Source organism: Neopsephotus bourkii, unplaced genomic scaffold (genome assembly GCF_033783945.1).
Source record: "Neopsephotus bourkii isolate Nb327-2 ecotype Australia unplaced genomic scaffold, CSIRO-AGI_Nbou_v1 NB_774, whole genome shotgun sequence".
NCBI lineage: Eukaryota > Metazoa > Chordata > Aves > Psittaciformes > Psittacidae > Neopsephotus > Neopsephotus bourkii.
This window is the reverse complement of record NW_026901270.1, coordinates 20,324-32,751: the sequence shown is the minus strand read 5'-3', so window position 1 is coordinate 32,751 and position 12,428 is coordinate 20,324. Positions and strand designations below refer to the sequence as shown.

Here is a 12,428-nt window from a genome sequence, read left to right as displayed (position 1 = left end):
AAGTTAAGCTTTCTCTATAGAGCTGGAGGCTTCAGGGTGCAGATTACAGCAGCAGGTGATGAGTGGCTCCAGCCTCTGCTGTGTAGGCTGGGCAAAATCCAGTTAAACCAGAGAAGTGCTTTAACTCCAGCTCCCCATGCCCGACATGACTGAGCTGAAGTCAGCGGGATGGCAGGAATGCCCCGGAAGGGCTGAGCGTGGGCTCTGAGCCCGTCCTCTTCCCCAGTGCCAGCCGGGAGCTGCTCCCACACCTCGCACCGTGGCAGAGATGAGGAATGATGAGCAAATCCAGCAGGATAAAAGTGCAGTGGGAAGCAGTGCATGCTAAGGAGTGACATGGAGAGCAGCCACAACGCAGGAGGGGAAGTATTGGGGCAAGCTCAAGGAAAGGGCAGGAGCTTTATTTATGGCCTTAAATAATCTATTAAGTGCCCATCCCCTAAGCTGCTGGTGCCGAGGACCAAGGCAGAACCAAGGAGGGCTCACAAGCGGGGCAGAGGGAACCTTGGTTTGAAGCCCTCCTTCACATCCAGGCTCCTCAGCATCCCCCTAGCTCCGGTCCCCACAGGCTTGTCCTTCACCAGGGACTGGAGACAAGTTTCCAGCTCTTTCCTCCCCCATCTGCCCCTGCATTCGTTGGAATGCAGGCCTGGACTCGGGCAATCAGTATGTAATCTTGTCAGCATTACTTAGAGAAGCAGGCTCTGTCCTGCCCATCTGATGCTCTGTGCAGCAGAGGGAAAATCACGGCTCCCTCTTGAAAAGAGGGGAGAAATTAAGGTTGACTTTGGCACAGGAAAACAAGCAATCCAGAGATGACAGGGTGCCACAGGAGCTTAAAGTGAGCATCAACCAACTCAAACAAAAACAAATCTGCATTGAAAACAGGCTCTTCCCCAGACCACATCCCCACTTTAAAGTGCTTTGAATTCTCCCCAGCACATTTAGAACATGCTCTCCCTTCACAGCTCTCACTCGCTTTGTTTTGCCGGTTGCGAGCAGGCAAGCGAGGGCTGAAGCTTCAAGTGATGTTTTCCTATTAGCACACATGCAAATGTTAATAAACAGCTCTGCAGGCCGCGTCCTCTGCCCGGCACCCCTCTGCAGGCAGCGAGCAGGGGAAGGACAAAGGGGCACTACAAACCCTCTGCCGCCTTGGTTTTCCATCAGCAAAGCCCAGCTTTGCCCCTCACGGGAGCCGAAAGCCGGCAGAGATGCCATCGGGGCAGCCGTGGCCTGGGGGCACTGCCCACACGGTGCCAGGGAGGCTGAGGGCTTCTCCTTTTCTCGCTGCCGGCTTTGGGGCAGGGTATGGATTGTTTGATATGGGATTTCAAATGATCGCTTAAGTAGCTCATTAGCTCGTAGCAACTTGGAGCAACCCGGCTGTAGTGGGTGTTTAAGTGTTTAATGCCTTTCTTTCCCCCCTCTCTCTTTCTTTCTAATTGGCATTTAATTAGAAGAATAAATAAAAAAAGAAAAGCAGCTTTGCCTGGGCTGCTCAGGTTTAAATATTAAACAGTTTCATTCTCCTAGAACAGCAGTGGTGAGGGGGGTGCAGGAGCTGGCAGAGAGGGCCAGGATCCCATGGGAGCAGGGTGGCTGCAGGCAGCACATCCTATGGCCCACAGCAGGGCTGCCTTGGGTCACTTCCACCAGGAGGACAAGCTGGACCCCCTGTGGCAGCTCTTTGCGGCTCTCACCTTGTATCCTCCTTCCCCAGCACATCTTGAAGCAGGGATCAGGACTTGGCAAGGCTCCCCCTTGGCTTCTCACGGCGAAAGCTTCTCCTTGGCCCTGGGGAGCTCAAGGGGGGATGCTCGGGAAGGAAACGTCCATTAGCGAAGCGCTCGATAACCGCTGCTGTGATTGATCGCCTGCCCTAATGCCTGGAGATCTCCCAGGCTCCTGCTGCCCCTCCCGGAGAGAGCGGAGGAGGCCGGATGAAGTTGTAACGGCTTTGGGAGGGCTCTGATGGCTCCAGCGCTGCTCCGATAGGGATGAGGCCACGCGGAGGAGCTCCGGAGCAAAACGCTGGGTTCAAAGCCCTTCTCTCCCACGTGTAATTACACAAGGAGAAGGATGAGCAGGGCTGGGGGCTGCTTCTGCTCCCCCAGCATCTTCCTCTGCATCCCCTGTCCATGGGTGGCCGGGCAGCACCTCCCTTAACATCAGTACATGAAGAGGCTGAAAGTCCCTGTGGCTGTATTAACCACAGCGGGTGACCAAATGCTCTGCAAAGTTATGTCTAAAGGAGCATCCTTATCTGTATGTGGTACCCAGTGATGGGCAGCCTTTGGGAGGATGCAGGGGATGGTAAGGGGGATGTAAAGAAGCATCTTTAAATGGTACCCAGTGATGGGCAGCCCTTGGGAGGATGCAGGGGATGATAAGGGGGATGTAAAGAAGCATCTTTAAGTGGTACCCAGTGATGGGCAGCCCTTGGAGGATGCAGGTTTAAGATGGGAATAGGGGGAGTAAAGGAGCATCTTTATGTGGTACCCAGCGATGGGCAGCTCTTGGAGGATGCAGGTTTAAGATGGGAATAGGGGGAGTAAAGGAGCATCCTTATGTGGTACCCAGCGATGGGCAGCCCTTGGGAGGATGCAGGTGAGCACAAACGTGATGGGGAACACATGAGGGACCATGGTGGGGGGGTTTAGATGGAGAAGACTCAAGGGGACCTATAACCTAAAAGGAGGATGGAGCCAAGAGGGGAATGGGCCAGGCCCCAAGGGATGGGAGAGGAGGAAACAGCCTCAAGCTGCACCATGGGGAGCTTTGGATGGAGCTGAGGAACCCCATCCCCATCCCTTGCAACCATCAGCGCCATGGGTCAGGGGTGGCTTTGGTTGCACCGGATGCCCCTAAACCCCCTTTCCCCCCACCCCAATGCTCGACCCCAGCAGGGAACTCCAGCTCGGCCGCCCTACGCCTGATGGACGGGCCCCATGGCTGCGCCGGGAGGGTCGAGGTGCTCCATGAAGGCCAATGGGGGACGGTGTGCGACGACGGTTGGGACCTGACGGATGCGGCCGTCGTTTGCCACCAGCTGGGCTGCGGCGGCGCCGAAGCGGCCCCGCTCCAGGCCCGCTTCAAGCAAGGCACCGGGCCCATCTGGTTGGATGATGTGGCCTGCACCGGTAGCGAAGTGGAGCTGGCCCAGTGCCACGCCAGGCCCTGGGGGCAGAACAACTGCAACCATGGGGAGGATGCTGGGGTGGTGTGTTCAGGTAGGGGGGGATCGTGGGGGGTGGGGTGGGGTGGGATGGGGTGCATTGGAGTGCATGGGGGGTGATGGTTATGGGGGGTAACCGGGAGAAGGCTCAGGGGACTCCATCTCCAAGCTCTTTCCCAACCCAATTGGACTCCATCCTCAAGCTCTTTCCCATCCCAATTGGACTCCATCCTCAAGCTCTTTCCCATCCCAATTGGACTCCATCCTCAAGCTCTTTCCCATCCCAATTGGACTCCATCCTCAAGCTCTTTCCCATCTCAACTGGACTCCATCTCCAAGCTCTTTCCCAACCCAATTGGACTCCATCCTCAAACTCTTTCCCATCCCAATTGGACTCCATCCTCAAGCTCTTTCCCATCCCAATTGGACTCCATCCTCAAGCTCTTTCCCATCCCAATTGGACTCCATCCTCAAGCTCTTTCCCATCTCAATTGGACTCCATCCTCAAGCTCTTTCCCATCCCAATTGGACTCCATCCTCAAGCTCTTTCCCATCCCAATTGGACTCCATCCTCAAGCTCTTTCCCATCCCAATTGGACTCCATCCTCAAGCTCTTTCCCATCCCAATTGGACTCCATCCTCAAGCTCTTTCCCATCCCAATTGGACTCCATCCTCAAGCTCTTTCCCATCCCAATTGGACTCCATCCTCAAGCTCTTTCCCATCTCAACTGGACTCCATCTCCAAGCTCTTTCCCAACCCAATTGGACTCCATCCTCAAACTCTTTCCCATCCCAATTGGACTCCATCCTCAAGCTCTTTCCCATCTCAACTGGACTCCATCCTCAAGCTCTTTCCCAACCCAATTGGACTCCATCCTCAAGCTCTTCCCATTCCATCACTCCCTGACCCCACACGTCCCCAATCCCATTCCCGGGATGCTCCAACCCTTCCCAAAGCCTCCCTTCCACCCAACCAACCCCATCCACCCCCTTCACCCCCCTTTATATCCATGATCCCCCCATGCCCCCCCCCAGGCTCCGCCCCCAACACCCCCTCTATACGGCTCATGAATGGCCCTCACCGTTGCGCCGGGCGCGTCGAGGTGCTCCACGCCGGCCAATGGGGGACCGTGTGCGACGACGCCTGGGACCTGAGCGACGCCGACGTCGTTTGCCGGCAGCTGGGATGCGGAAGAGCCCGGGAAGCCCCCGGGCGCGCTCGGTTCGGCCAAGGCACCGGGCACATCTGGTTGGATGACGTGGGCTGCACCGGCGCCGAGGAGGCGCTCGCCCAGTGCCAAAGCCACCCCTGGGGACGCGGTAACTGCCACCACGGCGAGGATGCTGGCGTCGTGTGCTCAGGTAGGGAGCAGGCCCTTGGGGGGATTGATGACACCATTGGGTGCTATGGGGTGGGTTGGGAAGGGTCTGGTGTTGCCATGGGGAAGGATGCTTCACCCATGGCTCTGTGCATTGAGCACCAGCAGGGATGGGGCATTCGTGATCCCATTCCAGTGCTCAGCACCCTCACAGGGATGAACTCCCTTAGATCCAAGCTGAACTGCCCCTCTTTAAGCTCAAACCCATCACCTCTTGTCCGACCCCTTCAATCCCTAATGAAGAGGAACCAGATGCTCTTAAGATCCTACCCAACCCAAACCATTCCATGGTTCCATCATGGAACTGGGGTGATGCAATTGACGGGAATGGATGGGGTTTTGGCCAACTTGATCTCGTTGTGAGGTCCCTGCTCATTGCAAAGGGGTTGGAACTGGGTGAGCATTGAATGCCCCTTCCGACCCAAACCATCCCATGGTTAAAACCCTCCCATCCTCCTCCCTATGGCACCCAATGGACCAACCCCAAACCCCATGAGTGAAACCTTCCCATCCTCCTCCCTATGGCACCCAATGGACCAAACCCCCATCCTGGTCTCCATTGCACACCCATGCGCAAGGAGAAGACACCACCATTGTAGGCCACCCAACTCCATCCCTATGGCCACGCTCTACCGGATTGGGGTGCATCCATAACAACCACCCATAACCCACTTTGGGGGGGCTCCTTTACCAACCCAATGGGCACCCAATGGACCAAACCCCCATCCTGGTCTCCATTGCACACCCATGCGCAAGGAGAAGACACCACCATTGTAGGCCACCCAACTCCATCCCTATGGCCACGCTCTACCGGATGTGGTTGCATCCATAACAACCACCCATAACCCGCTTTGGGGGGCTCCTTTACCAACCCAATGGGCACCCCGCACCCCTTTACCCAATGGGAATCCCCTTGGCAGACGCCAACACCACGTCCGCGGCGCGGATCCGCTTGGCCGACGGCCCCAACCGCTGCGCCGGGCGGGTGGAGGTGGAGCACGAGCACCAATGGGGCACCATCTGCGACGATGGCTGGGACCTGGCCGATGCTAAAGTGACCTGCAGGCAGCTGGGCTGCGGCACGGCCCTGGCGGCACCGGGCCACGCTCGCTTCGGCGCCGGCGCTGACCCCATCTGGTTGGATAACGTGGGGTGCGCCGGCACCGAGAGCGCCTTGAGCCAATGCGACCACAGCACTTGGGGGCTCCATAACTGCAACCACAATGAGGACGCCGGGGTCGTGTGCTCAGGTGATCAAGGGGTGTTGCCAAAAGGGGGGTCCGGGTGGGGGCGGGGGGGTGGCAGTGGTGGGAATGGACACGATGGGAATAATGGGAATAATGGGAATGTCTTCCCGTTGTTCTCAATGGGAGGGGTGTGGAGGGAAGGAATGGGGTGCACGGAGGAGCTGGGGCTGCCAACCCAACCCATCCCATGGGTCTGTGATGGTGAAGGCCCCTTCCAACCCAACCCAACCCAACCCTTCCAACCCAATCCAAACCAATCGCTTCCAACCCAACCCAATCCCTTCCAATCCAACCCAACCCATCCCTTCCAACCCAACCCATCCCATCCCTTCCAACCCAACCCATCCCATGAGTGTGTGATGGTGAAGGCCCCTTCCAACCCAACCCAACGCAACCCAACCCATGGGTCTGTGAGCTTGAAGGGCCCTTCCAACCCAACCCATCCCTTCCAACCAATCCTTTCCAACCCAACCCATCCCTTCCAACCCAACCCAACCCAACCCAATCCCTTCCAACCCAACCCATCCCTTCCAACCCAATCAATTCCCATAGTCTGTGAGCTTGAAGGGCCCTTCCAACCCAACCCATCCTTTCCAACCCAACCCAATCCCTTCCAACCCAACCCATCCCTTCCAACCCAACCCATCCCTTCCAACCCAACCCATCCCTTCCAACCCAACCCATCCCTTCCAACCCAACCCATCCCATCCCTTCCAACCCAACCCAACCCATCCCTTCCAACCCAACCCATCCCTTCCAACCCATTCCAACCCAACCCAACCCATCCCTTCCAACCCAACCCATCCCATGAGTCTATGACCTTGAATGCCTCTTCCAACCCAACCCATCCCTTCCAACCCGACCCAACCCAACCCATCCCATCCCTTCCAACCCAACCCATCCCTTCCAACCCATCCCATCCCACTGGATCCAGAAGAGCCCAGGATCTCCCACCGAGGCCCCACCTCCCCCCCGTGCTCCTCTTGCAGGCCCCAACCCCTTGCAGCTGCGGGTGCAGGAGGGCCCCGGGCCCTGCGGGGGGCGCCTGGAGGTGCTCTACAACGGGACCTGGCTCGGGGTGTGCGGCACCGGCTGGAGCCTGCTGGAGGCTGCCGTGGTCTGCAGGCAGCTGGGCTGCGGGGAGGCCCAGGCAGCACCCATGGGTGCCCCCCTGCACCAGGAGCACGGGGGGGCCCTGCTGGAGGGGCTCAGCTGCCGCGGCACCGAGGCGCTGCTCATTGAGTGCCAACAGAGGGGCACGGCGCCGGGGCCGTGCCCATTGGGGCCGGTGGCCACCGTGGCGTGCGCCGAGCCCAAGGGTGAGCATCGGGGCCACCTTTGTGGTGGCTGCAAAGGGAGGAATGGGGGGGGGAAGCGGCAATGGGGACGAGCGGCTCCTGTGCGTCCCAATGGGATGTGTACCCTTTGGCGTCCCCATTGGGAATGGGGTCACATATCCCATCCACACTCATCCGTCCCTTCATGCCCATCCCGGCCTTAGAGCCTAAAGGGGCTCCAGGAAGCCTGGAGACAAAGGGATGGAGGGAGAGGACAATGGGGATTGGGGTGAGCTCTCCCCTATGAGCACTGTGGGACGATGGAATGGGTTGAATGGAGCTCAATGGAGCAAGGTGTCTCCATGGGTTGGATCTGGGTGGGTTTGAAGCTCCATCCCCTCCCATTACTCCTCCTTGGGGTCCAAAGAGGCTGTGGGGGGCCATGGGCGTCCATGGAGGTGGGACCCCGAATCCATCCTTCCCCTATGGCAGGAGCTCCCTCATCCTGCTCGGCGCTCATCGTGCTCCTGGTGCTGGTGATGCTGCTCAGTGGGGTCCTGCTCTGGCTCTTCCTCAAGAGGAGATGCATTGAAACAGCCCAAGCTGGAGGTAACCCCAACCCCACAACCCCATCTTCACCCATAGGGGTGCCCATGGAGGTGGGGATGAGCCCCACATCCTCTCCATCCCACAGCCCACCAGCGCCTTAGGGACCAGGATGCTCCTTCCGCCTCCTTCCAACCCATGGGGGCCATCTACCTGCCCCACACAGCACAAGGCCCCATGGAGGACACGGAGATGATGCAGCTCATGGAGGAAGATGCTGCCCAATGATGCTCAATACCCTGGGGGTCACATCAGGTTCTTGGGGTCCTTTACGTGCTCCTCAAGACTCAAAAGCACCAAAGACTTGGGGGACCCCCCCCTTCTCCTTGCCCCCAAGCAGCCCCCATGGCTCAGGAGGAGCAATTAAAAGGGGGACCCCAACCTTCTGGATGCGATGGGTGAGTGCTGGTTGGGGGGGGCCCCCATATACACAAGGTCCAAGATGGGCATCCCTGGGAGCAGCAATGGTCCTCATCCCCCATCCAAGACACACATCAGAAAGAACCCCCCCCTGCCCCATTTGGTCTTCAGGATGAGGTCCCATAGGGCAGGATGCTCCTCTCCAAGAGGAATCCATGGGGATATATGGGATTAGAAGGGGTCCAAGGTCTGCTGGAGGCCAACCAGGTGGATAAAGCAGATGGGAACCTGCTGAGATGTGCCCAGCACCCTATGGGCCATAAAGGACGTTGAGGACCACCCCCAGCATCAAATCCCAGCCCCATGAGCCTCAATGGGGCCAGAGCTGAAAGAGGATGAAGGGAAGGAGCTGGGGAGCCCATAAGCACCCCCATAGGGGATCCATCACCTGGATGATCCCCAAAGAGGGATCTGATGGCCCCTTGCCCAATTGACCTCCCACCAGGAGCCCATAAAGGTGCTGAGACAAAGGCCCAGTTCAACCAGCATCCTGTAATGGGTGTGCACATCCCAACCCCATCCCACCCCCCCAGTGCTACAGGGACCGTATGGGATAAGGGGGGGACATGGGTCTGGGATCTCCATGGACAGCACCAAGGGCATCCAGACAAGGCCCTCGTGTCCTCAGAGGCAATGGTCCAGGTGCTCATCAAGAGGATGGATGGAGGATGCCAAGGGCTCCTCGTGTCCCGCTTGAAGGACCCCATCCGGGTGCTGCTGGACTGGGATGGGGTGGGAATGGGGCAGGAATGGGGCCATGGGAAGCAAACAGGCTTCAGGTGTCCACTCTTCCCTATGGGTCCTCCATCACTTGGACCAGTGGCATCTCCCATCCCAAAAGCAGGGATGTCCATCCCCTGCCGTGCTCCTCCATCCCAGTATCCCACTGGGATCGTCCTGTATGGAAGCAGCTCCAGCGTTGGCAAAGGGCTCAGGAGGAGCGTGGCTTTATGGAGGTGATGCCTCCGCCATGCTCTTATGGGGTCCAGGAGGTGATGCTCTGGTGGGGTTCCATGGGGTGTTGCCTACCCCATGTTCTTATGGGGTCCAGGAGGTGATGCTCTGGTGGGGTTCCATGGGGTGATGCCTACCCCATGTCCTTATTGGGGTCCAGGAGGTGATGCTCTTATGGGGTCCATAAAGTGATGTCTACCCCATGTTCTTATGGGGTTCCAGATGATGCTCTTATGGGGTCCAAGAGACAATGCCTACCCCATGCCCTTACTGGGGTCCAGGAGGTGATGCTCTTGTGGGATCCATAAAGCGATGCCTACCCCATGTTCTTATAGGGGTCCATGAGGCGATTCCTACCCCATGTTCTTATGGTGGTCCATGAGGTGATGCTCTTATGGGGTCCATTAGGCAATGCCTACCCCATATTCTTATGGGGTCCATGAGGTGATGCTCTTATGGGGTCCATGAGGCAATGCCTACCCCATGCCCTTACTGGGGTCCATGAGGTGATGCTCTTATGGGGTCCATAAAGTGATGCCTACCCCATGTTCTTACGGGGTCCCATGAGGCGATGCCTGCCCCATGTCCTTACTGGGGTCCAGGAGGTGATGCTCTTATGGGGTCCATGAGGATGATGCCTACTCCATGTTCTTATGAGGGTCCATTAGGCAATGCCTACCCTATACTTGATGGAGGTCCATGAGGTGATGCTCTTATGGGGTCCTATGATGCGACGCCTACCCCATGTCCTTATGGTGGTCCATGAGGCGATGCTCTTATGGGCTCCATGAGACGATGCCTACCCCATGCCCTTATGGAGGTCCATGAGGCGATGCTCCTATGGGGTCCATGAGAACGATGCCTACCCCATGGCTCTTATGGGGTCCCATAAGGCTGATGCCCACCCCACGTCTCTTATGGGACCCCACAAGGCCGCCGCCTCCCCCCTCCCCTCCTCTCACCCGTCGCGGTGCACCCGCTGGTGCTGCAGCAGGTTAGACGGGTGCGCGAACCCCTTCTCGCACACCCCACACTTGTAGGGCGTCTCCCCCGTGTGCACCTTCTCGTGCACGGCCAAGTAAGCCAGGTCCTTGAAGTACTTATGGCAGAAGCTGCACTCGTAGGGCCTCTCCTGGCTGTGCACCCGGTGATGCTGCAGCAGCAGCGAGGGCCTGGCGAAGGCTTTACCGCACGCCTCGCACTTGTAGGGCCGCTCGCCCGTGTGGGCCCGCTCGTGGATCACCAGGTAGGAGGACTGCTTGAAGGCCTTGCCGCACGTCTTGCAGGCGAAGGGCCTCTCACCGGTGTGCACCCGTTCATGGGACGCCAACGCGTTGGATTGCTTGAACCCTTTACCGCACAGCGGGCACACAAAGGGCCGGTCACCGGTGTGCACCCGTTCGTGCACCTTAAGGCTATGGCCGTAGGTGAACTTCTTACCGCAGACACCACACACGTGGGGCTTGTCATCGCAGTGCTGCCGCTGGTGGAGGAGGAGCGCGTTGGAGGTGGGGAACTCCTTACGGCACTGGGAGCACCGGAAAGGCCTCTGTGCGCCGTGGGTGAGCGCGTGGCGCTGGAGCTCGTAGGGCGTCTTGAAGGCCTTGGCGCAGCGGTGGCAGCGGTGGGGCCGCTCGGCGCTGTGGATGCGCCGGTGCTCCTGGAGGTTGGAGGAGCGCTTGAAGCGCTTGCCGCAGAGCTCGCAGCGGAACGGCCGCTCCTCGCTGTGCACCAGAGCGTGGCTCTTGAAGTCCGAGTGGCGCTTGAAGGAGGCCTGGCAAAGGGAGCACCGGAACGGGCGCTCCTCGTTGTGGACAACCTCGTGGCTAAAGAGCTCCCAAGCCCGCTTGAAGGCCTTGGTGCACACAGGGCATTGGAAGGGCTTCTCGTCCACGATCACCTCCCGGATCTCCAGTTCGTCGTCGGCGTTAGGTACTGGGGGCAATGGGAACGCCGCCACGGCCTCCTCCAGCACCAGTTTGGCCGTGGAGTAGATGCCGCGCTCGTCGATCAGCTGAACAAAGCCGCCCTTGGAGCGGGGGATGCGGAGGGAGCCGCGCTCTTCATCATCACCATCACCATCATCACCATCATCACCATCATCACCATCATCACCATCATCACCATCATCACCATCATCACCATCATCACCATCATCACCATCATCACCATCATCACCATCACCATCATCACCATCATCACCACCATCACCATCATCGCTGCTCCGTGGTCCTTCCTCCATCACCCTCGGCGTCCACATAAGGGATGCAGAGGCCGCGTCGGCCTCAGCGGTGAGGGTTTGGTGATGCCGGATTGAGGGGGGCTGAGCGCTGGGAGCCCCTTCCTCTTCCTCCTCCTCTTCCTCCTCCTCGCCTTCAGCCTCAGGTCCAATGGGAAGGCGCCGGGATACAGGATCCGGTTGCTGCTCCATGGTGGTGGCTGGGAAGAGCGGGAGAGGAGCGATGGGATGGAGCTGGGCACGGGGAGGGGAGCAGGGGATTGGTTCCCATGGGGACCCCACAAGTACTCACGGGGTCCTAAAGGGGGGGATGGGAGGAGGCGGGGCCATGGGAGAGCCCAGTGCGGGATCCACGGTGAGATTCCATCCGGGAAGCAGGGAGCAGCTGGGGGGAATGAGGGGTCCAATGGGGAATCCCTGCTGGGAATCCCCTATGGGATGTAAGGAACGCCCCAGTGTGTCCCAGTGCCCACAGTGTAGATCCCAATCCTTCCCACTATGAACCAGCCATCAGTGCAGCACGTCCCAGTACTTTATCCCAGTGCATCCCAGTCCCTTATCCCAGTACATCCCAGACCTTTATCCCATTCCCAGTCCTTCATCCCATTCCCAGTTCTTTATCCCAGCGCATCCCAGTCCTTTATCCCATTCCCAGTCCTTCATCCCAGCACATCCCAGTCCCTTATCCCAGCACATCCCAGACCTTTATCCCATTCCCAGTCCTTCATCCCATTCCCAGTTCTTTATCCCAGCGCATCCCAGTCCTTTATCCCATTCCCAGTCCTTCATCCCAGCACATCCCAGTCCCTTATCCCAGCACATCCCAGACCTTTATCCCATTCCCAGTCCTTCATCCCATTCCCAGTCCTTCATCCCAGCACATCCCAGTCCTTTATCCCATTCCCAGTCCTTCATCCCAGCACATCCCAGTCCTTCATCCCAGCACAACCCAGCACATCCCAGGCCTTTATCCCATTCCCAGTCCCTTATCCCAGCACATCCCAGTCCTTTATCCCAGCACATCCCAGTCCTTCATCCCAGCACATCCCAGTCCCTTATCCCAGCACATCCCAGTCCTTTATCCCAGCACATCCCAGTCCTTTATCCCAGCACATCCCAGTCCTTTA

General features: G+C 58.5%; 2 protein-coding genes across 2 annotated transcripts; one reads left to right on the top strand and one right to left on the bottom strand.

The window, feature by feature from the left end:
- Positions 1 to 2,785: 2,785 nt before the first annotated feature.
- Positions 2,786 to 7,924, top strand: LOC133213098 (deleted in malignant brain tumors 1 protein-like). Its single transcript, XM_061355086.1, has 6 exons — positions 2,786 to 3,233; positions 4,215 to 4,541; positions 5,479 to 5,808; positions 6,795 to 7,124; positions 7,575 to 7,691; positions 7,777 to 7,924. The coding sequence occupies exons 1-6, from the start codon at positions 2,786 to 2,788 to the stop codon at positions 7,914 to 7,916; spliced, it is 1,692 nt and encodes a 563-aa protein (XP_061211070.1). The 3' UTR covers positions 7,917 to 7,924.
- A 2,086-nt stretch (positions 7,925 to 10,010) lies between these two features.
- LOC133213099 (zinc finger protein 501-like) lies at positions 10,011 to 11,493 on the bottom strand. The gene is made up of 2 exons (XM_061355087.1): positions 11,274 to 11,493; positions 10,011 to 11,123 (listed from the first exon to the last, which is right to left on the bottom strand). Exons 1-2 carry the CDS (start codon positions 11,491 to 11,493, stop codon positions 10,021 to 10,023), a joined length of 1,323 nt encoding a protein of 440 aa, XP_061211071.1. The 3' UTR covers positions 10,011 to 10,020.
- Between the last annotated feature and the right edge of the window lie 935 nt (positions 11,494 to 12,428).